The 25,834-nt window shown below is 40.9% G+C and overlaps 1 protein-coding gene across 5 annotated transcripts in view; it reads right to left on the bottom strand.

Annotated features, from left to right (window-relative positions):
• RHBDD1 (rhomboid domain containing 1) overlaps positions 1–25,834 on the bottom strand; it is a 112,988-nt gene that overhangs the window by 33,658 nt on the left and 53,496 nt on the right. For all 5 annotated transcript variants that reach the window (XR_004320106.1, XR_004320107.1, XM_032480376.1 and 2 more), the window contains exons 4-6: positions 23,433–23,521; positions 19,526–19,582; positions 10,052–10,192 (exon numbers count right to left, since the gene is read on the bottom strand). Coding sequence is in view for 3 of the 5 variants with exons in the window: in XM_032480376.1 (XP_032336267.1) it covers positions 10,052–10,192; positions 19,526–19,582; positions 23,433–23,521 (287 nt within the window). In the remaining 2 variants the exon portion in view is untranslated. The remainder of the gene's footprint in view (positions 1–10,051; positions 10,193–19,525; positions 19,583–23,432; positions 23,522–25,834) is intronic.

The raw sequence follows: 25,834 nt of genomic DNA, 5'->3' as shown, positions 1-25,834 counted from the left end.
TGACTGACTGTTCACAGCAGCCTAGACATGCTTTCTCTGAAGGACTGTGTTGTACAATGTGTATTCCAGCTAGGAATAGAGAAGTCTGGCCTTCTTGTCTCGTGTTTACCACCTAGAATGCAGTCCTGGGCAAGCCATTTAAGTTCTCTGGGCTTCTGTTTTCCAATCTAAAACAATGCCTATAATTGCAAATGCTTATTTTGCAGGATTCTGTGTGGGTAGGTGAACCTTCCAGCACAGCAGCCATGAGGGAAGAGGCACACCATCCTCCTTGACCAGGGAAGAATTCACCAAAGCATACACCATGATTTCTCCTGGAGGCCTACGTTACGGATAGCTGCAAGGACACACCTCAAATGTGATGTGGTTCTTCTCTGGGTGGTGGGTCTGTGGATTATCTTTTGCCTTCTTTTTAGGGATCTGTATTTTCTACAGTGAATATATATGCTGCTTTCATAGCCAGAACAAATGTTCTCCAAGTTCTAAAGACCGTAATACCCGAGTTCCAGTACCTGTGATCACCTATCTCAGGCCTTCAACAAAGTCCACTCGGCACATCTAGGATTCAGAGAGGACTTCCGGAAGAGGACTTAAGCTAAGCTCATTCCCACGGCGAAACGAAAGCAGGACCGCCCGGCAATGACTGCACACATCTGACAAGTGTTAGCACGTACGTGGCAGAGCGGTCTCTCCACGTCATCACCTGTCTCCTTTCCTTCTGAAGACCAGGTGGACTCTGCCCCGGTGGGAGAAGAAAGCTGAGAGTCCATCGGCAGCCAGCCCGGAAGGCTGTTGCGGAAGCCATCTCAGGGGTTCAGCTCTGCTCTAGGGTGGACTCACAGGAGCCCTCGAAATGTGGATCCAATCCAGCACCTTGGGGGGAGGTCCTGACTCCCAGGTCCCTCATGCCTGGGAACCCAACCTCCTTCACATCAGCATCTCCAGGGAAGGACACTGTCCATGGTAACTGGGCCACAGTTAACTGACACAGATATAAACTGTGATGGGATATTAAGTCTCTTAACTTCCCTGAGTCCATTTCCTTTGTAAAATCTAGCCTCAGACAGGATGACACCTAAAGTCACTCTCAGTGCCAGCATGTCAGTTATATCTGCAAACGGTGCTGCCTTGTCTCATCCTTTACATCATCCACTTAAAAAATAATTTAAATTAGCTCAGCAAAGGATCACAGCCCCTTGGGCCCCTCCCCAAGACTTAAACTGCAGTTACGTGCTTAAAAAGTTTACCAGCGTGGCTCTGAATGAACACCACAAGAGACCACCACTCAGCTAAAGATGGAATGTTAAGACACAGTCATGCAAAATGTTATATTCACTTTTGATGTGTACTCAGAAAGCAATGCTTAAAAAGGAATTAGGTTCCAATAAAAAAGAATAAAAGTTTATTCACTGAAAATACCAACCACTGAGTCTATGAAACAGTCCGGGCCATCAGCTCAAAAAAAACCAAAGATACAGTTTTGCTTCCTTTTTTAGTACAGATACATGGAATTAGAAAGTTCTTCACACTCTCAGTGGTTTGACTAATAAACGTAATACCCACTATAATTATAAAGCACTATTTGACATCTCTCTTCCTACTTAATGCATTTAATAGAAATGATGAGTTTCTTAATCAGGGCTGTATTAATAGTTTTCTCCAATTAAGTTTGATCTTGTGAAACACCAAATATACACATCAGTAACTCTGAGATTAAAAACTGTACAGATAACTTGAGTACCCAAATCACCATATTCATAAACGTGATATTCTACAAAATTCCAACATAACCTAGGGAACCACAGCTGCCGAGCAGAGAATTTCAGAAATGGGTAAGTGGTCAGCCCATTTCAAAGGTTACTATATCTCTTTTCTAAATCTAACATATTGGTTAGCTGAAATGAAGTAAGTCACTTAAATTTCCTGTCGTTCAGCAAAAAGAGGAATATTTTTGGTTTGAGAGCAAAGTATGAGGTTCACTCATTTCTGTAGCCTCTAACGCTTAACTGTATCATACACACACACAAGGAGCTCAAATAGGGATTTGCTGAGAAGGAACAGACGAGCAGTGATTCGGAGCAACACGATGAATGTGCAAGGTAATATTTCTGAAACCGTTAAGACTTAGTAGCCCCAAAGCAGTGTCCATGTGTCGGGGAGAATGGAGGGGACATGGCTGGGTGAAATGAACTCATTAGAGCTGTTTATACTTTTACTGTTAAATCCACTCATTAGCATACGAATAACGCCTTTCAGCAAATGGTGATTGTGTGGGTCGGTGGCAGAGGACAAATTTTAAATTCACACAAGACCTTTAATGTCGATTTCTCAAATATGTTTAAATTTCACGTATCATTATTTTTATTTCATTATTTTAGCAAGAACAGAGCTACAGTTAATGTTTTTTTTTAATTTTTTACTTTTGGGGAGGAGGAAGTAATTAGGTTTATTTATTGATTTTTTTTTTTAGAGGTCCTGGGGCTTGAACCCAGGACCTTGTGCATGCTAGGCATGCACTCTACCACTTGAGCTATACCCTCCCCCCAACAGGTAATGTTTTTAAGCATAGAGCCTGAACAGAAGCCTGCTCCTTTCCGACAGCGCCCTACACAGAACTCTGGGCCTCTCATTTTCCTGGTGGGGAGAGTCACATGTTGTTTCACAGGTTTGAAAAAGCATGTACTTTCATCTCTTTATATGCGCCATTTCACATCTAGATACAATCTCGAATATCAAACTTCACTCACTGAAATGAGTATCTCCAACGTAGAGAGTGGTAATGCAAAGCAAGTGTCCTGCAATGAAATTGCTTTTAGGAAATCTGGCAGATGGTCCTTTTTCATTACAGAGAAAGTTTTCCTGGGGGAAAACACACTAAATTACTTAGGGGAAAAAAAAAGTTGAGTGTTCACACAGAATGAGCCGTACATCTCTGTCCCGCCCTGCAACGAACCTGGCAAGCCAAGCAGGCCAGCCGTGAACATCTGCACGTGTTAAAAATCGCCAACTGCACCATGCCCGCCCTGGGCCGGGGGAGGCTCGTGTAATTGTGCAACTGAAGAAGACACCCCCACCAATGCATACATTTATCAGCTTAGAGCCACCTTAGACAGACATGCGAATTTATCCAGAAATGATCGTTCATCCGTCAGCCTTGAGACCTGTATTGCCAGTATTCCTGACATTTCTCAATATCCCCATCTCTTTCTAGCTACGCCCGTCCTCCTCAGTCCCTTACCACAGAATAATGGAAAAGGAAGAGGACCCAATTCAACCCTTTTATTATAGATAATAATAACAAAACAAAGGTCTGATCAGATTCAGTGACTCGCACCTCAAGTAAAGCTAGTTCACTGATGAGCCAGGACTGAAGCTCAGAACACTGACTTCCCCTCCTTTCTCTTTGGACCACACCATAAAAGAGTAAAAGAACATGTACATAATTTACTCCTTCTTTTTTTCTCAAAAATTTCCATACGATAAAAAAGAAACAAGACAAATGTCACTTTTATATACCTTGGTGTAGCTTCAGTTAAAAAGCAACATGTACAGCTCAGTTAAATTCTCTCTCTTTTTACAATTTTTTACTTAAAATGTATCTCGATTAGTCCCTATGAACATATATGCTTATAAAGAGGATTCAAGGATACTGTCAAATGATCTTTTAACAACCAAAGAAAGCCCTGGATATTAATTCAGAACCCAAATGCCCTTTTCCAGTATGGCTCCCTCGGTAATGTTACACGGAAAGACTTCGCGACAAAGCAGCAATCAGTTTCATTCTGAAGCCAAGACCTCTGCAGCATATCCCACCATAGCTTCACATATGGCAAACCAGCAACCCCAACAGTACAGTGTGGGGCGGGGGTGACAACTCTGCCTGATTTTCACAAGACAGCCAGAGTGTGACTGTGGCCATTTGCCTTTCAGAGGAGTCTAAGAAAAGAAGCGCAAGCCACTCCGCATGGCAGTGAGGATTTCCAGCTTTACCCAGTGCACATGCTCCAGGCTGGCAGACAGAAGTTGAAAAGGACACAGCTTTGTACCCAGCCGCCAGCTGAACTTGGTGGCAGGCTATTAAAAAAAAAAAAAAAAAGGCACAAATTATATGTGGAAGGATGTGGGGGAGGGAGCAGAGGAAAATGCAATGAGCTAATGTTCCTAGTTGGCATCTGCCTTTTGACTCAAAGAAAGACATGGCTCTCTTCCAAAATTTTTCTATTATTGTGGTATCAGCTGCCTCTTGGACTCATTTATAAAAAAAGCTGAGGCTGCCAACAGAACAAGATTTCTGTTAATGGTAGTAAATGTGTAAGCCCCTTGAAATAACAGAGATTGCGATATTTCTTCTACAAACGCTACCCTGGTAGTAGGATTCCCGGCAGAGCTTTAGGACTTGTGATTGCGGCCAGGTACTGTTAAGAAATATGACAACAGCAAGTTCTGAGGATAAAAAGTTGCTACCTTGATTCTTTAATTTACTCTTCCAATATATTGAACTCCAGAACGGTCTGAAACTAATTGGCACTGGATGTTTCCAACTGGACTGGCATTTGACCAAGTAAACTTCTATTAGTTGGCCCTTTCAAATCTCAGTATTACTGGTGACTATTACACTTACTTCTTACTCTGAAAACTAGGATTCAAACAAAGAATTAAGCATTTACTAAGCCTTTCTGAAAAGGAATACAGACGTTCCCCAGTGGTGGGGGGCTGGGAAGGACTACAGATGCTACCTACGTCATGAGGTAAAGATCTCCTTTATAAAAACAAAACAAAACAAAAACTAATAAATAAATGTACCAAGATGACAGATTCAAACTGGGGATGTAGAAAGCTGGAAAAAGCTTCTATTCTTATAATGAACATAAGCTCTGGACAATTTGCAAATTAACACCTTTTCCTGAACCCATCGGAAAGCTGAGGTGGTAGGGCAGCCAACTGAACAGAAGTCTAAAATGGTACAGGAGCACTTGCTTACCTGGCACAGACTTTGCTGGACATTAATAAGAATTCAGCCAAAACTGCCGACAAACTGCTAAAGGCTGAGTGTGAGGTAGCAAGGGAACACAGAACTCACAGAATATATTCACGGAACATCTGACAGAACACACTGGGGGCTGCAACAGAAAGGAGTTCACACCCACTTCCAGGCTCTTCTCAGGACCGCACGTGGGCCTCACAAACACAGGTGAGAGTCAGAGGCAGCGTCCTTTCTCCTCCGCGTCCCCTGGTATATCCAGGGGAGAGAGCAGCAGCCACTGCAGGAAAGCTCTGCTTGAAAGGCTAGATCCTTCTTCCCAATCATCCCCATGGAACAAAAGCCTTCAATGCCTGGGATAAAGGCAAAAACCTAGTTTCCCTTAGGGAAATGGTGAAAATCTACTGCAGCCTAGAGAAGGGAAGAGGAGGAAAGGAAAAGAACCCTCTAAACGGGGGGCGGGGGGGGGCGGGCAGGGACACTGAGAGGGCCACCACCTCCAAATCAGGGACACCGTGACAGGGTAAGACTAGGGCTTAATCAGAGCACACCTCCCACTGGCCCCCCCCACCAGACTAACGAGCACAGAGTAAGCGGTAACAGCAGAGTGTCACTGGGAGAGCGGCAAGGGAGGACGGAGAACTTACCCCAGTTACAGCACAAAAGACCTGAAATTGAAGTTCAAGCAGACACCGAGAAACACTCTGGCAAATGAGCCCCCATCCTAAAAACAACGTAACACTGGAGCAATCTGAAGTCTTCTGTGCACTGGGGGTAACCATACCATACACATTCAGTGTTACTCCCAGTAATTCTGTGTAATTCAAAATACTCCCGGGACTCAACAGAACAAGAAGACAGATAATCCGGGGGGTTAGAAGACTTGGGCAACACTATCACCTCAATTAATCTAATCAACGTTTGCAGAACACTCCCCACAACCAGAGCAGAACACACTCTTCCAGGCACACGTGGCATTTTCTCCAGGATGGACCATAAAATACCACAACCAGGAGAGATTTATCCTAGAAATGCAGACCGGCTTTAAGTTTAAAAATCAGAACAATTTAGCACATCAATAGACTAAAGAAGAAAAAGTATATAATAACCTCAACAAATACAGAATTAAAAAACATACTGCTATTAGCAGCACACCTCTGCCTCCAAAGTAAATAAATAAATAAATAAATATTCAGGTATAAATTTAAGAAAATGTATAAAGGCTCTGAAGTTCAAAAAATTTTAGTGGTGTGAAAATATGACTACAATACAATATTGAATAAAAAAAGTAAGGTACAGAATAGTTCATACCATAGGGTCAACTTTCATAAAATAAACTCAAACCAAATATTTTTCTACAAGAAAAAAGGCTAAAAAAACAATAAAGTCCTTTAAAGTAAATGTCTCCTTGGTTTCTCATTCTTAACAAGACAGTCATGAAGTGTTTTTAGGGAAATAAAATTGAAATTAATATCAACAATTTGTAAGGCTGCTTCCCTTTTGCCTTCACCCGTTAACTGCATAACGCACTTTAAGAAGTCTCTTCAGATCAGTTTCACTGGAAATAGTTCCATATGCTCTCAGAAACTTCATTGAAAATGAAGTTCTGTGGTCAAAGAAGTTTGGAAAATATTAATTTAATAAATTGGCTTCTTAATTGCAGAACTAATTAGAATCTTCAGTGTACCAGTGTCATTCTGAATCTTCAAGGGGGTGTAGTTTGCAGTTTCCCAAATTGATTTGAACGTAGAACTTGTGGAGGGGGGAAGTGAGTGAGAGAGACGGGGTGGGCGGGGGGAGAGAGAGACAGAGAAAGAGAGAGAGAGGAGAGAGAGCTGCTTTGGCTAAAAACTGAAAGTAGGTTGCAGACATTATTTTGCTTTTAAACACTGCAGTGTGTGTCTCCCAATAAGGGACCCTGTGCTACTTACCACAGCACCATCGACACATCAAAGAAAGTTAGATTATTTCCCAAATAACATCTAACATCTAGTCCAAATACAACACTCCCATTTCTCAAAAATATGTCTTTTATAAGAACCGGTTTTTCAAGGTTTCCATGTTATGTCTGCTTGTTATTTCTTTTTAATATAAAATCACATCCTGCTTTTTTTATGACATTGATTTTTTTTTTCCCCAGGAGACCAGTCTCATTGAACTGTAGAAGTCCAACATTTTATCTGATTTCTCAGCTTAGTCCTCTGTTCCAGGTATTTCCTGTATACTGACACTTACATGGGAAGACTTCAGTAGAGTCGGGCTAAACATTTTTAGTAAGACTGTGTCACAGACGACGCTGTGTCCCTCCCATGGCATCACACCAGGAGACAGTACCAGGCCGCCCCACTAATAAGGCCGCCACGTCTGACCACCGGCGGCACGTGGCAACTGACTTGCCAAATCTCTCTATTTCGCTTTCCTGTGAGCACGTCTTCTGTGAGGTGACACTTCATAGCCGTGTGAGTAACCACCACTTTTCAACAATCTTCTGACTAATGGTTTCTATAGCGTTCGATGATCTTTGCAAGACTACCAGTTATTTCATTGGGTTTCTTGTTGATTTTTATTTATTTCTTTTAAAATCCCATTATAGGAAAATTTACTCTTTGCAGGATACAGTTAGGTGAGTTTTGAAAAAGCAAAGAGTTGTGTACCCATCACAACAACCGAAATAGAGGATAGTTCCATCACGCCAAAAAGGCCCCTCCTGTTGTCCCGTTGTGGTCCTAAACACAGGTTTGTACAAAGTCCACGCTTAGCAGTTTTGCCCTGACTTACCTTTTTATCGTGTGTGGCAGATGGAGATGAATGTTTTTATTAATGATAGCATTCATGCTGCACTTCTAAGATGTACATCCGAGAGAGAACACGGTATTGACATGCAATGGATAGTCCAAGATGATAAATTCAGACCACAGCTCCGTTTAGACTATGGCTTGTCCCAAGTTAAACTGAATATCCAATATCTCGTACCTCCCACGATATTTCATGTCTCCCCTAGGAGTAATTAAGTGCCTGTGTGCACCGGACTAACCTTGAGAATTTGTTAAAAGGCAGCCTCTGGGGCCTTGCCCCCAGCCTTTAGGATTCCAAGGCGAAGGCATGCTTCTAGTGACTGTGAAGCTAGTCGTCTGCATGTGATCTAGTGATTACAAGAATGGCCCCAATTCTCCACCCCTCCTTCCGTCAATTCGCTTTGCAGTGGGACCCTGCAGCTCCTCCCATGAAGAGGTGGAGTCTGTTTCCCTACCCCATGAATCTCGTCTGGTCTTCCGACTTGCTTCCACAACAAAAGGCAGTGAAACTGACAATGCACCAGCATAAGCCTTACTTGTTCCCACACTCTCTCTCGGAACCCTCGTGCTGAGGCCTTGTGAGTAAGCCTGGGCCAGCCCGCTGGGTGGTAAGTCAAGTAGGCCATTGCTTCAGACAACAGTCAATCAGGAATATAAAGGAGGTCATCTCAGAGCAGCCAGCCCCAGGTGACCACTGCAGACACCTTAGCACACCAGCTGCGATCACGTAAGCCTGGCCCAGCAGACCCAGCCACGCAAGAGCAAGAAGAAATGTTTGTTCTGCTAAGCCACGTGTGTCGGCGTGATGTTGCGCAGTACGAGACAACTGATGCACCACAGTTCTGACACTCTTCACCTGAGAAGTCCTGATTTATCTCTTCCTTTCCGTTTCCGTGGCTACCTTCATAACAGGCTTTCATTTCCTGCTCAGACTATGCAGCAATCCTCTGATCTGTCTTCCCTCCTGCTGTGACTCCCTGTCTCCATGTGCACCGCTGCTGCTAGGACTAGTCCCTCAAGTCAGACACCAGGTGGTGGTAACTTATGAATTCCCATCATCTGGTGTGAGGCCGGGGACCCACCCACAGGTGCTCAGTCCTCGTTTGTGGAATGACAGCTGCCAGATTCCTAAAACACACCTCTGACCACATCACTGCCCTGTGCAGAAGTCCCATCGGCATGTACACCACACACCAGATCCGTTTTCCCTGGGGGCCTATTTAATTCTACCACCTCCGTGATCAGGCCCCAGCCTAGCTTCCCACTCTTCTTACCCTTCTTCTGTTAATGCTCCTTTCAAAAGTGTAGGCGGGCTGACCACACGCCCTGCTTCTGCGTCCGATTCCCGCCCGGAAGGCCCTTTCACATCTCTGCAAACTCTACATATTCGTGAAGGTTCAACTCGAATGCCCCCTCATCTGTGAAACTCTGAGCGCTCTAGTTCAGAAAAGCTCTCTCCCTCACTGCCTCTATTCACCGGAGCCTCTCTTAGGCACCTGACATTAAGATCATACTTTCGCGTTGTGGCATCTAGCAGGCATGTCTCCTACTAGAGACTGTAAATTTTAGAGGGGAAGATTCCATTTTTTTTTACCTTCCCGTATCCCCTAACACAGTACATGAAACATAAGACCTTAATAAATGCTTACTGAATGAAGAGGTGACTTTTAGTCACTATTAAAACAATAAAAACAGTGGTACCCAAACTCACAAACCAAACCCAGAACAAAGATGGCCAAATAAACATAGCGGCTTTCATATAACAGTTTGTAAAAGAACTTTCTGGAAAGTCGGTTGAACACAAATGCCTAGGCTCTGCCCCGGAGGAGGCTGGCTCAGCAGGTCTGCAGTGGAACCTTGACTCTGAATTCTTATCAGGCTGTCTACGTGATTTTGAGGAAGGTTTGTGGGGAACACTTTGATAAACAGTGACATACAGCCTGCTTTGCAGATATGAATTCCAAAGTAAATTCCTTTGTTCATGCACCTAAGAATTTTTTTTTTTTAAGGTTCTTGACTTTAAAGCCAAAGCACTGAGTGCAGTAGGCCTAACCACTTTGACAATACATACATAGTCTGGCACCTCATTAGCTTAGGTTGTTGGGAACGGGGCATCACACCCCCTTCTTTGTAATCACAATCTGCACACATTTTTCCAGCTACATAGCCTTTTTATAAACTACTTAAAGTCTCACTTGCTACAAATAGTTCTTTTTCAGACCATCTCACCATGTGACGTTTGCTTTAAAATAAATGAAGGGCGCAAAATTCCTACCTGGGTCCGAGAGGCTAGCTCTCAGCGCTCTCTCCAGCTGCTCCTCTTCACTCAGTCCTGCTGTGTACATGTCGTAGTTCCTGGGTACATCATAGTACTCCGGCCCGCCATACGGGAAGTAACCCTGATATCCAGAATAGCCTACAGGCACAATGAGAAAGTTATGGAACACTGCCATGGAAGGTCCTTCTCATACTTCTTAAGTTGTAAGCAAAGACAAGAAAATAATTTATGCCTTCACTTTGATTATAGTAATAATCTTCAAAATAAGAAAAGATGACCAAGGGAGAATGCCTCCCTGAGGGTGGGCAACGATGCTCTTGTCACTGTCATGTCCATGTGCCCAACATGGGACTGGATATGAATGAGTCCTTCTGTGCTGAAGAGGAAGGCATGAGTGGTCCTGGAGAGGGGGCTGGAACGGGCTACTGACAAACGGAACAAATTCTTTCAGTTCAGAGCTGTTTAGTACTTGGAGTATTTTCAGTGAAGTCCTGCCTGGAGTCAAGGGAATGGTTGAAATGATGGTGACGCTTTACTGTCTGGTGGCTCCATACAGTGAGAGGTAGACAGACCAACATTTAGTGCATTTACTGCAGGACTGCTGTGCTGGGTATGACACTTCAGACAGTAATAACTACATTGAGATACACAAGCCAATGTGTCTCTAACTACAATTCTATGTCAGAGATCATGTTTTTACTACTAGCACTTTCGATAAACTGGTTCCTAGATAAAATGAGAGAAGAGACAACCTGGTCAGTAACTAATGCTTTAGGTATCAAACTCAGAGACACAATTAACAAATGGCAAAGTTGGCTTTTGCAAACTATTTCCATCAATCTTTTCAAGTTGGATTGAGTTTATTCCTTACATTTGTCTTTAATCACCCACTTTTCTGGAATTTGTTTGGAAGAGGTTACCTCTCCCCACAGAAGATTACCAAGCTAATTCCAGTATAATGAAAGCGAAGTAGTAGTCTAATTGTTTCCCTTCCCTCCTTCCATTATCATACCCTTTGAAGATGATGTTTCAAATATTTAATTAGTGTGCTTTTTGCTGTTGATTAAAATTCCTACCTTTCACTATGTGTCTCCATGTCTCCATATCACCCAACATAGTATTTGCTTAAGTCTAAACTTCTTATTGCTCTAATAAGACTATAGAAAAAACACAAGCAAGCCAGAAAGAAGAACACAGTAAGGTAGAATCTGGTTAATTGAGAATTCATATTTGGAATTTCTAATAACTGGTCTTGAGGCCATTTTAAAATTTACTTCGGTGCTGGTTATAAATAAAATGCTTTCCTAATATACAAGATTAAAAGTGAAACAGTCTAACTATTTCTTATAAAAACTTTCAGGTACTCTAAAAGTCTTTATTTTCAAATAAGCAATGAAACGACAATAAAACACACTAATCTAGTTTCGGCTGATAATCTAATGTAATTATATGTATTTATACAAATATTTGTCATGCAAAGTATTTGCGTCTATCAGTTATGTTGTTTTTACAACAGCTTTCACGAGATATAACGGATGTACTATATAATTCACCAATTTATCATGTGTAACTCAGTGCCTTTTAGTATATCCGTAGAGTCTTGCCATCATCCGCAATCAATTTTAGAACAGTTTCTCATCCCCCCAAAAAATCTGTACCCCTCAGCTATCACCCCCAACCCTCCCAGCCCTAAATAACTACTAATCTACTTTCTGTCTCTAGACCTATGCCTATTCTGGACAATTTCATAAATCAACTCAGGTAATGTGTGGTGTTTTGTATACGGCTCATTTCATTCAGCATAATGTTTTCATGGTTCATTCATGTTACAGCATGAATCAGTATTTTATTCTTTCTCATGGCCAAGTAATATTCCATTGTAGAAATATATCACATTTCATTGATTCATTCATCATTTGATAGACATTTGGGTTATTTCTACCTTTTGTCTACTTACTGTAAATAATGTTGCTATAAACATTTGCATATAAGTTTTTATTTGAACATATGATTTCATTTCTCTTGGGTACAGACCTAGGAGTAGAACTGCTGGGTCATATAGTAATTCTATATTTAACCATCTGGAACTGCCAAAATGTCTTCCAAAGCAGTTTTACAATTTTCTATTCACACAAGCAATGCATGAGTTCGTATTGCTCCACATCTTCACCAACACTTGTTAGTACCTGTCTTTTTAATTATAACCATCCTTATGGGCATGAAGTGGTATCTCACTGTGGTTTTAATGACTAATGGTGGTGAGCATCTTTTCATGTGCTTATTGGCCATTTGTATATCTTCTTTGGAGAATGGTCTATTCAGAGCCTTTGTTCACTTTTACTAATTATTACAATACTCCTCTATCTATCGTGTATTTCAGTATCTTCTATGTTGGTACTATTTTATTTAATGTCCTTCAAAGTCACAAAAATGAATGATTTAGATAAACATAAAATAAAATTGTTCAGGATTTAGGGGACTAATTCTGACAAGCCTTGCTTCTAATGTAGTAAAAATTAGTGGAGATTTACTAAATAGCTCCAATAACCCAATTTCCATATTCTCTCTCATGCTTCCCATGTCAGAATATGAACATTATGATATTTAAATTAGGATAAGGATATAAGCAAATTTCCCAAATCTTTGCAGTGATTTAGGACGGAGGTGGGATCTGGATACAATTTTTAATATGGACACTCTTCCTTAAATTGGTCTTTACTCAATTAAACAATCAGAAAAATTCGGCTCCCACTGCTTGGGGAACAGCCACTAGCAAATTTCATATCCTGAGACAAAGGGGACTGTGGCACTGTACAAATCTTGCTTTCTATGCTTCTCACCAAAAAAGCCAAAACACAAACAAAAACCCCAAACCTTTTATATGAGGGCAAATGGTCAAAACACAATCAATTTATCTACTTCACAAAGAACAAAAGAAAGGGGCAACTGTTTCAAAACATAATAGAATATTTATGGATAAGTCTCTGAATACCACGGGATGCTCCAGCAATGCCTGAATAGAGAGACTGCCCAATTCCCTAAGAGTGCCAATTATTTTATTGCAACACAAAAAGCACAATGGGCACTTTCCCACATGGCTCATTACCACTTTCAACCCCTGCGGAAAGTCATTTTGTTACAGAAGGTCTAAGCAGCATTTACCCTCAAAATTATTCAGCTAATTCAAAATCCAAAATAACCCCAAAGCTCTGAATACCTGTCTACATGGATACCAGAAATACTACACACATCTATAGAGTTTTAACTGACAGGTAAGTTTGCTATGATTGGAGGCACCATTTTCTTGATACATAAAAACATCTTTCTTCTTGTTATTTCTTATTTAAAAGCCAACCTAGCAGGGCCTTAGTAAAATTAAGCCTACAACTCTAAACATCTGAATATTATAAAATCTAATTTGGTACTTGTCAGACAAAACATGGGGAGAGAGGAGGGGAAAGTTTTAATGCCTTAAGTCAAAGAGACTAGTGTGGTTAAAGGTTCTGCACCATCAGTCATAAGTCTTCAACAGGACAAAAAAAACCCCATCAATATTTATTATAATGAGAACAGTTCTCCTAGGACCAAAAATTGTCTACAGCTGCTCTGCTGGCCCAATCAGATATTTTTAAATCTTCATAATAAACATGGCTGGAAAAACCTAACAATCAAACACTTAAGATAAATAAGTTTAAATTATATCCTGCAATGAATACTAGTTTAATATTCTTTTGTAGTTATATACTTTGGCTCTGTAATAAAAGAAATCCTGGTTATCATTATTCTATAAACTACTCCATCTGTTCCTTATACGCATACCAGGATTTCACGGCCAAAGAGATCAAGAAACACCACCAAGATTAGAAAAATTGGTAACAGCTTTTTAAACATTCATGAGGTTCTCTGACCTATAAAGACTTTTCCAGCTAAGGACGGCCATATTAAGAATAAATCATTACTTGTAAGAGATACACATGCTCTCATAAAAGTTCCCTAGATGACCATTAGCATGGCCACCTGGCCTTATGTGGTTCTGCCTTTGAAGAAATCCAATCACTTCAGAGGAAGAAATATAAATATGGTAATCTTACAGGGGAAAAGAAAGAAAGGTAAAAAGGGCTTTTATTTTTGCCTTTAATTCTCTGATCTGTGTGTCTGCTGGGTTTATGCTTTTCATATGAAGGAAGAAAAAAGCGGGTTTCCCTTTTTTCAAGTCCCCCCAAAAAAAGAAAGAAAGTCAGTATGAGAAACTGCCCTATTTTGTAAAGTTAAATCAGTAGAATGTCCATCTCACATCGCTGCACAACAGAAAAAGCAGGGGCTAGGAATCAGTGGCTCACATTTTCAGCCCTAATTCTATAACTATCTGCATGATTTTTGCCAAATTAACATTTCTAAACCTCAGTTTCTCAGCTGCCACACGAGATATTAGGACTAGTAATCACTGATCTTTCAAGCCATGTCTGAGTAGTGTGCTCTTATTATTTTCTTCATCCAGAGGAGCATCCTTGTTTCTTTTGGAGATTTAAAAAATGAACCAGGAGAGAAGCCCCTTTTCCTTTAGCAACTCTGAGGTGTTAGAAGCTGTGTCCCCTGCCTACTGGAGAGAATACGGTCAGCAGGAAGAGAGACATCACAATGGGAGATAGAACCAAAATGGTCTTCCTGTCCGGTTCACCTCTTCCTAGTCGCACAGGCTGAGAAACCTCATACTCGAGTCAGTGTGAACTGGCCTCCATAACCAACAACCAAAAGGACCCAATGCTCTTCCAAATGACTATATTTATCAGCTTCATTGACAACTAATCATCACACATCGTTTCTTCAGGCGAGTCTGCAGACAGAAGCAGCTGAGCTTGTGCTGTCCAGCAACTGTAGCTCTCTTGCACCAAGCCCACGTTTCCAGGATTCTGAGCATCCAAACCATCAGAGGTGACAGCCTCAGAGTGAAGCCTCCTCTTTGGGCAGTGACAGTATTCACCTCTGTGTCCGTAAGCCTAGGTAACCCCAATCATCTTAGCCTATGATTTTGTTCCTAAACCCATTAGAATTACCTGGGAAGCTTCAAAAAAAAAAAAAAAAAAAGAAAAAAAAGAAGTCCAAGTCCCTGTCTCTATCTTTATTCTGATTTAATTGATCTGGGTTGAATTCAAGGCATGGAGATGTTGTAAAAGTTCTTCAGGTGATTCGTATGAACAGCCAGGATTGATAATCATAATCCAAGCCTTTAGAACTATATCAAAAACATAACTTGACTGTAACTCCAATAATATCACTCAACTGATTGAATCCTTCAGTGGCATTCCAGTACCTTCTGGATAGTCCCAGACAGGCCTTTTCATAAAAATCTGAAAAGCCCTTTCCTCTCATTTCTTTCTTTAACTTCTCCTTATTCATCAAGACCCAGCACTCCACTTCCCTTGGATAACCTCCAGTAACTGCAAGCCTCCTCCTCCCTCCCAAGGCCAAGCACTGAATGCACTGCATTAATACAGTTGAGTTGGACTTCTGCCTCTGCCAGGAATGAGTAACTGGGACTGGACTGGCCATTCTACTTAATCAAGTAGAAGACTGGAGGAAACATATGAAACAAATGTTTTTAGACATTGTATAATAGGCAGTATAAGATTTTGAATCTTGAGAGAAAGGAAATAAAGGAAAGGAGCCTGGAGGCACTTTCCAGACGATGGTGCAGGGAGGGGGAACATAAGCAGACGCAGCAGGCTGCCTGAGTTGAGCTGGAATTTGCAGGGCAGACTACAGGAAAGGAGAAAACTACATGTGTAGGAAAACCTCCAGAAATCTTCATGGGGTCCCCTGTAGATGTTGAATATTAAGCCACGGGTATGTAGGTGAAATTCCATGAGATCAGGCAAAGGATGACTGAGAGCTATAAAATGAACAATTCCCAGAGCTCAGGCAGGGCTGGAAGACCTTTGCATTCAAACCAGCCAGAGTAGAGAGTCCTTGCTGAATAAAGGGCATTTAGGAGAGATCCCAGAAAAGTAACACCCAGTGGTAACACAGAATTAACCCTAGGGTAAAAGTTACTTTAGACTGACCCTCAAGAAATGAAAAATAAGCCTGAGAAGGATCAAACTGATCATCAAGAAACTTAGCTGTGTGCCAGAACAAAGTCCAGTGTTCTTTAAGACTCTAGCACTCAATACTACAAAATACACAATGTCTAGCATCCAATCAAAACTTACTAGATAAGCAAAAATTATGACCCATAACCAGGAGAAAAATCAGTCTAATGAAGCAGATGCAAAACGACAGAATTAGCAGTCAGGGACTTTAAGGCAGCCATTATAACTGTGCTCCTGATTTAAATAAAACTATGAATTTAATGAGGAGAGAAATGGAGGATATAAAAGAGAACTAAATGGAACTTCTAGAGCTGAAAAATAGAATATCTGAGAAGAAAAATTCACTAGATGGGACTGACAGCAGAGTCAACACTGAGGAAGAAAGATCAGCAAGCTTGAACACACAGGCCACAGACACTATTCAAACCGAAGCCCACAAACACCAAAGAACATAAACAGAGCCTCAGGGACTTGTGGGACAACAAAAAATAGCCTAACATTGGTGCAAATGAAAATCAGAAGGGAGGATATTCTTTAGTTCTTTAGTAAAACAAAAGCTGGAAGAACTGATTACCAAGAGACCTGCACTAGAGGAAACAGTTAAGAAAGTTCTTGGGGCATAAGGAGAATGATACCACATGGAAATGTGGATCTACACAAAAGAATCTTCTATTTTTGAGGATCAACTGACATAAGCCCTGGGCCTATCCCTGAGCTATGCATGCAATGAATAGACACAAAGGGGAAAAAAAGAAGCAAAGGCGTTGAAAACTGAACTACTACATAATTTACTACACAAGTATCAGATGATCCCATGAGTGGTACACACATGGGATAGGCCCAAATAGCACAGTAAAGGATTTGAAAACTGAACTGACACTGGAACCCACAATCCACAGAAAGAAAGAATTTGTGTTCTAAACCTAACCAGGGAAACTGCTTACTGAAACGAACAAACAAACAAACACAGATCAACATTCTGCAGAGAATTTTAATAGAATCTAAAATCTCACCATGAATGTTCAGATATAAGACACAATTACTGGACATACAAAATCAAAACAAATAGAAGAATCTGACCAATTCTCAGGAGAAAAGGACAATCAGCAGGTGCCAGGCACAAGACAGGACTCAGATTTTGGAATTATCAGACAGATTTTAAAGAAGATACAGAATAACCATGCTCCGTGAGATCAAGGTGAACCCTCTTTCAATGAATAGAGACAGAGTTTTCGGCAGAGACACAGAAACGATAAAAAAGAACCAAATGGAAATTTTAGAACTAAAAAATACAGTATTAAAAAAAGTCACTGGATAGGTTCATCAGGTTCAATAGCAAAATGGAGGAAGGAGTTGGTGACCTTGAAGACAGATCAATAGAAATTATTCAATGTGAAGAATACAGAGGGGAAAAGATTGAAAAAAATAGAGCCTAAAGGGCTTGAGGGACACCATCAAAATGTCTAAAATGCATGTCATTAAAGTCCCAGAGGAGAGGAGAAGCAAATTGATGGAGAAAAAAATGCTTACAGAAATAATACCTGAAACTCTTCCAAATTTAGTGAAAGACAAAACATCTGAGGCAAAATGTTGACAGAATTAAAGGGAGATACAGATAATTACATAATTATGGTTGGAGATCTAACCCCTTTCTCTCAGCATTGATGGAAAAATTAGATACAAAAGCAGGTAAAGACACAGAGGATATGAACAAGATGGTGAAACACCTTGACCTAACTGGTATGTGTAGAGTACCACATTCAACAATGGCAGAACACACATTCTTTTCAAAGGCACATGGTACGTTCACCAGGGCAGACCATACACTGGGCCAAAAGAAAGTCTTGTTAAATTGAAAGGATCACTACACTGTGTTCCCTAACAAGAGAATTAAATTAGAAATCAGTTAACAAAATGATGTCTAGAAAATCTGTGGTATATTGAAACAATAAAATGCTATTCAGCAATAAAAAAGAATAAACTGCTGACACATACGATAATATATGGATCATAAAGAATGAAGTTCAAGGACAGAAGCCAGATACAAAAGAACACTTAGTAAATGAGTAGATTTATATGAAGTTCAAGCTCAGGCAAATTAACCTATGGTGACAAATGAAATCAGAAGAGTGGGTGGGGCCATTTACGAGAAGGAGATATTTCAGTAAAAACTCAAGGAATGTCATTATTAGCTCTCACTGCATTATTCTGTATCACCCCACTCACAGTTCACCAGTCACCTTTCCATACCTTAATTAGTCCTGTTAGTTTCTATTGTTTCACCTTTTCAAACGAATGGCACCTCCATTCTCACTCCTGGTTATAAACTGTGAGGCAGGGACTACAGCTCCTTCTTTCTCTCCCACAGTGGCTGGCCCGGCCCTTGTACAACGTGACACTCACAACGTGCTACTGGCCAAGCCAGGTGAGGAACATAGAGCACAAGTGCCATATATATATACATGAAATTCTTTGTACTTATATTTTTAAGCCAGGGGTCAAAAAGCCACAGCTTGTGGTCCAAATACAAACCACTGCCTATTTCTGTAAATAAGGTTTTACTGGAACACAGTTATACACATTGCTTATGAATTATTTATGGTTCTTTCATGCTATGGCAACGGGTTGACTAGTTGCAGCAGAGAAAACACATGGCCAACAAAGCTGTTGGAGTCTAAAACAGTAGCTCTCTGGCCCCTTACAGGAAAGAGAGCTGACCCCAGATTTAAGTGACAGCAGTTCTCAGTAGGCAGGGCTACAGCAGACACCCGATGTGTCCAGAGCCCATGGCTGCTTTAAATCCTGTCTGCTAGTGCTGATCCAGGGTATTATGGCGCAGCCTCTCCAGGCTTGAATGTAAGGGCCTTAGCCTAAAACACATCATATGCCTCAGTAGGAAGTCCTTTCTACCTATTTATATAGACATCTAGAAGAAACACATTCCCCTCTGTAAGTCACATGGTATTAACTTTTAGAGGAATGCCTATCTTAGCCCCTTAGATAAGCATAGTTCTTCCTGAATACGCAGGTGAGGAGGAGAACTGTGTATCTGAAACTAAATTCTAACACACTTAACCAGCAATATGGTCTCAGGCTGAAAATCAAGGGACCTGAGTCCAGTATGAATCTTACTGTATCTGAGACTTCAAACCAATCAGACAGTATTTTCACATCAGTTATCTCCTTCCCTGGAGTTCTCTAACAACGCACCCAAATATGCAACTGCCCCTCTACCTAGTTTTGAGTCATTTTAGAGGCACGAGTACACAATGTGGGAAGTACTCTACAACAGCTCAAGCTCGTATTAATGTAACTCAATAGCAGCAAACACTGTAATTTCAAAAAATAAGTTTAAGTGTATTAAATGAAATAAAGTACTTACCTGTGTTATTAAAGTAGTATTGCTGTCTCGGGTAACCAGTATTGGAGGGAAAAATGCCTAAAGATGAAGGAAACAGACATTTTAATTGTAGCCATAAGCTTTCCCTCCAGCTTTATTGAGGTATGATTGACAAATTATTATGGTACATGTTTAGGGTGTACAATGTGAATTTTTAAAAGGTATACAATGTGATGATTTAATACGCATATACATTATGAAATGATTACCACAATCAAGTTAATTAACACATTTATCACCTCACATATTTACCTTTGTGTGTGTATGTATATGAGAGCACTTAAGATCTATTCTCTTTATAAATTTCAAATATACAATACAGTGTTATTAACTGTAGTCACCATGCTGTATATTATATTCCTAGAACTTAATCATCATATAACTGGAAGTCTGTACCCTTTGACCAACATCTCCTCGTTTCCCCCACTTGCCAGCCCCTGGAAACCACCATTCTACTCTCTGGTTCTGTGAGTTTAACTTTTTTAGATTTCACATATAAGTGAGATCATACAGTATTTGTCTTCCTCTGGCTTATTTCACTTAGCATAATGTCATCCTGGTTTATCCATTTTGTCAAAAAAGACAGGATTTCTTTCTTTTTATGGCTCAGTAATATTCCATTCTACATATATACATACCACATTTTCTTTATCTATTCATCTATGGACAGACATTTGGGTTGTTTCCCTATCTTGGCTATTGTGAATAATGCTATAACAAACATGGTAGTACAGATATCTCTTTGAGATACTGATTTCATTTCCTTTGGCTATATACTCAGAAATGAGATTGCTGGACCACATGGTATTTCTATTTTAAATTTTTTGAGGAATCTCCACGCTGTTTTCCACAGTGGCTGCACCAATTTACATTCCCACCAACAGTGTACAAGGGTTCCCTTTGCTCCACATCCTCACCAACACTTGATATCTCTTGTCTTTTTGATAACTGCCATCTTAACACTTCCTGATTTCAATTTATGTTATAAAGCTACAATAAACAAAACAGTACAGTACTGGCATAAAACTAGATACATCATCCAATGGAACAGAATAGCCATAAGGCTGTAACTACCTTTTCAACAATTAAGAGATTCTCTGTAATAAAGGTCTAAGTCATTTATTTTTATTTTTATTTTTATTTTTTTAGTTCTTATTTTTTATTGAAGTGTAGTCAATTTACAACATTAGTTTCAAGGGTACAACAGGGCGATTCAGTTGCACATATAAATATATATACACACACACACACACACATACACATATACAGTTTCCTTTCCATTATGACTTATTATAAGAAACTGAATATAGTTCCCTGTGCTATACAGTAGGTCCTTGTTGTTTATCTATTTTATATATAATAATGTGTTTCTGTTAATCCCAAACTCCTAATCTATCCCTCCTCTCCTCTTTCCCCCTGGTAACCATAGTTTGTTTTCTACGTCAATGAGTCTATTTCTGGTTTGTAAATACAATTTGTTATTTTTTTTTACATTCCACACATAAGCAACATCATATGATATTTGTCTTTCTCTGTCTGACTTACTTCACTTAATATAATAATCTCTAGGTCCATCCATGTTGCTGCAAATTGCACTGTTTCACTCTTTTTTATGGCCGAGTAATATTCCATCACACACACACACACACACACAAACACACACACACACACACACACACACACACACACACACACACACACACACACACACACCCGACATCTTCTTTATTCATTTATCTGTCAATGAACATTTAGGTTGCTTCCACGTCTTTGCTATTGTAAACCACGCTGCTATGAACACTGGGGTGCATGTATTTTTTTGAATTAGTGTTTTCTCCATTTATACGCCCAGGAGTGGGATGGCTGTATCAAACAATAAGTCCTCCATAGTGGCTGTACCAATTTACATTCCTACCAACAGTGTAGGAGGGTTCCTTTTTTTTTCACACCCTCTCCATCATTTATTATTTGTAGACTTTTTAATGATGGCCATTTTGACTGGTGTGAGATAACACCTCATTTTAAATGATTTCCAAACAAGTGTTATAGTAAGCTCTTTCTTTTGTTTGGGGTTAGCCCTACAGTGAACAGAATGTATTTTGGGGGGATGATGAAACCCTAACTTTTACTCTCTGAAGGTCCTTAAGGTTCCTGTTGACATGGGATGGCCTTTGCCTTCCAAAAGTCCAAGCTTGGTCTTTGAGAGATGACCTCAAAGACCATCTCTACTTGTACATCTCTGCACGAGCAGAGATATTCTGGCTACAGAGAGAACTTGTCCCCAACAAGGGAGTTAGGAGGGCCACGCTCTCGCCCTTCCTAAGGGACTTCCCCTCTCTCATCCCTACAGGGGTGATGGGATAGGCAATTCAGCACTGCTGGAAGGGAGAGAGGGAGGAGCGACGGGGGGCACCTTCAGTGTGATGCTCTCTCCCAGGAGTTCTGGGACAGCAGCCTTCACGTGCGTGATCATTTTCCACAGGACTCCTGTGTCACCTCAATTCTCAGATCACTCTTGACCTTTCTCCGGTTTCACAGGAAAAAAAGGCAGAGAAATTGCAGGCCATGTGTAAACAGCACTGAGTGTTTCAACTTTTGGTATTTAATTTTCTACTGCATTACTTTGAAAATAGAATGATGTAAGAGTAAGTCTCCATAGAAAATAGGCAAGGTTTTAAGAAGGTAAACTAAGAGCTTAAATGTTATAATTGTGGGGAAAATCCTCTTTAAAAACAAAATGATTGCCTAAATTTCATAATATGTCTTAGAAAAAGTTACTAACCACTTAATCTTCAGACACACAGGAAAAAAGGAGACAAAACATTAGACTCTCAAGACTCATTTCCTTTCCTTTATCAGTAAGGAGAGCATTTGGACAACAAAGCTCGTTACTAGATTTCCATAATTAAGTTGTATCAAAAATATAATAAAAAAGGACATTTTCAATAGATGAAGCTCCTGCTGCCTCCTCCAAGCACACACACTAGAAACAGTAATAGGCAAATGTAGCAAAATAAAAATCTGCTTCAACGCAACACAGCCTGTAAAAATCACCCGAAAGTGAATACAACAAGCTAATAAAGGCACAACACTCGAAAATCTCTCTAATATCATGAATATTATATGGTTCTCAGGAATACCAGTCATCGGCACAAACCGTGAAAACAAATTATATATGGTTCAAGAAAAGGTAAAATAGTCTCAGAAGATTTCCCATGAATAAATGATGAAAGATTGGAACTCATATGGTCTACAGAACAAGTGTTTGCAAAACAGTTTTCTTATAAGACCAGTATAGTGTTTTAAATGAAGAGGTCAAAAAATTCTTATGTTTCTAAATAAAATATTTTCATTGAGCATTCATTAGAAGGAAAAAAATTTAATTAAAAAGCAGAAGCCAAGCTTCAAGCAATAACAGACTTGGTTTGGCCATGCATGAATATATCTCGCCCACCAGGGACCCAATGGTCATTCTGAATTCTTTAAAATACTGGCCTTGCACTTCAGGACATATTTGTCTTTCTTTTTTTAACCATGCCTTGCATGCACAGGAATTATTGGAATATTATAGAAAAAAGCATATTTTAAACCCGCTTTAGTTCTCTGAATGGCAAGGAAATTGTGGTTTTCCGTGAGTAGCAATAATGCTGTGGGTATAAATATATACTGCTATTTGTCCCCAAAGAAAGCCTCAGGTTTAAAATCTGGGTTTGCAGCCTCTTCTGCAGAACAGTGCGAGGAACAGCACCAGCTGGCTGATCTCTTGGTTTAAAAAGGGCCTATTAGGGAATTCCTAAGCTGCACCACAGGGAAATGTGGGGTTGCTTCTGTTTCCATTAAAATGAAAATAAGCTTCCCGCTTGTCCTGCAAAGGTGTTCTGTTCTGTACCTGCACAGGTTTTCATGATCTTCTTCAGAGGCCCACAAGTGTACATGAGTCCAACAAGAATCCCGGCCAGATGCCCGGCGAAGGAAGTCCTGGGGGAGAAGGAGAGCCTTTGTGAGTATGTGTTCCGCTGCTGATTACACACTGTCTTCTCATTAGCCCAGTGCATGTCAATTAGTCACAGTCTGCAGGCTTTGTTCCACATCACATCTTTTATGCTGAGCATCATTTAACTTAGTCCCAAGAACAACATTTCCTACCTTTAAAAAAAAAAAAAAAGTACAGCAAATAACAACCACGACATGTTTAAAATGCAACATCCTTCTTTGACCAAGAGAAGTAGGCTGGCTCCTTTGGAGCAGCGGAAGCCTTTTGACAAGACAACCCATCATATATCTAAATTTTTTCTCTGTAGCTCTTATCACAGAACATAAATGAAATCGGTTTTCTCTTAATTAAATCTTGACTCATCCAGCCACTGTGAGGGACAGGAGCTACCTGTGCTACGGCAGAGCAGACTGCTACATTTTTCAACCCCGCTGACCAGTGAGCAGAGAGCAAGGGCAACTCGGCAGAAGAGACTGAGATGTCCACTCCCCGCCCCCCAAAATGTATCCTGCAGTCGCTCAGCAAAAAAAACCAAAAAAAAAAACAAAACCCAAAATGTAAACTTCAAGCTTGAATGATGAGATTGAGCGTTAAATTGGTTCCACTCTTCTTAAAATAGCATCTGAGATTGGCAATCCCCTCTAACTATAAACACAAGGCAAGCTTCAGCTAAGTATATGTTGAATGAGTAAAAGAATAAATGAAAGAAAATCACCCAGTGGGGCTCCCTGCCCCCCTCAGCTTTTGCTCTCAATGCAGCCGGCACCCAGCTATCAGTTATTCTCCTAAAACAGAAGCCAAGTGATGGCTTCTGTGGGACTGTGGGGCTCACCGACTCCTCTGTCTCCAGATGCCCTGGCCTGCAGTCAAGGCCTTCCGACCCCTGGCCTTGCCCATCCCTTCCTTCCAGCCTCACCTCCAGCCAAATCCATCCCCCCAGCCCACTGCCAGATCCCCCAGGCGTTCACAGGTGAACACAAGGCTCAGCTGAACAGCACTCCTGTCATAAAGAACCCTGTCCTAGTTGAAGAGTTGCTCTCTCCTTCTGCCAGCCCCCCTGAGAGCCGCTACTTCGGCCTTCACGAGAGCACGCGTCAGGCCTGCTGGGCAGCAGAGTGCTCACGTGCGCCTGTCTGTCCCTCTCCTCCAAACTCCCTGAGGGCAGCAGCGGTGTCTTATACACCTGTTACGCTAAATTAGAAGCAAAAGAAAAAAAAGAAAAAGAAACCAAAAAAGGCCAAGCACATGAATACACGTCATAGGTATGAACATATGAGGGGAAATGACCCCCGACTCCAGAAGCGGGGGCAACGGAAAGTGACCAAAGAGCCGGACGCGAACTCCAAGCGCGTGGTGACTCCTGTGGGTCTCACACGTGTATTTCACACACCTAGACTGTGCCTGGCACAGGACAGACTCTCAAATAGGTGTTTAATGTGTCCCAGGATGGGTTCACCAGGGGCACCAGGAGGCAAGTTAAACCTGCTGCGTCTTCTGCCTCAGCGCTGTGGTGCTGATGTTCACCCACGCGAGACCTAGAGTCAAATCCAACACACTTGGCGACCAGGGCAGCAAAGAACAGGGCAAAGAGGCCCCTGATGCCGCCGGCAAGGGGGCCACTGTGAATGTGACTGTCTAAAGGCCAGGGAGACTTGCTGGCTCTCAGGAAAGAACAGGTAAGGGATAAAGACTTCAGAGAAGACACAGAAGGAAGCCTCCTGTAGACAGGATGCTTATCCCAGTAGTCAACCCTCCTACCCCCCAAGCAAGGCCCTGCACATGTCTACTCACCCCGAAAGTCACAGTGCGCGCGCGCGCACACACACACACGAGCATTCCCTTCGGGAGAGCTACTATTTTCATCAAATATATCTACCTCACAGTATGTTTAACCTGATGATAAAAACATGGGATCAGACACTTGGTTTCCCATTTTCGGGGAAGAACAGTATGAAGTGTGCTTGCCTTTAGCTTTTCCAAACAAAACCAAAATTGTACTTATTCTATTTTTAGGCTAAATAAATGCTCCAACTAGTTCTAGGAATGGCAAAGAAAGTGGTAGTTTGAGGGAAACAAAGAAGAGGCCAGAATCAATTTTTTTAAAAATCGTAACCTCAAGTTAACTGAAAAGAATAAAAGAACATCAGTATTCTTGCAATTTTCTAAACCAATCTTTATGGTGAATCACATAGATATAAAATGACATGGGAGAGAATTTCAGTTTAAAACCCCAACCTATTAAACAATCAACCTTGAATCTCATTTACAAGTCAGAGTACAATACAGTTAAATGAATT

This window comes from Camelus ferus, chromosome 5 (assembly GCF_009834535.1).
Source record: "Camelus ferus isolate YT-003-E chromosome 5, BCGSAC_Cfer_1.0, whole genome shotgun sequence".
Classification (NCBI taxonomy): domain Eukaryota; kingdom Metazoa; phylum Chordata; class Mammalia; order Artiodactyla; family Camelidae; genus Camelus; species Camelus ferus.
This window is presented reverse-complemented; position numbering and strand designations above follow the sequence as displayed.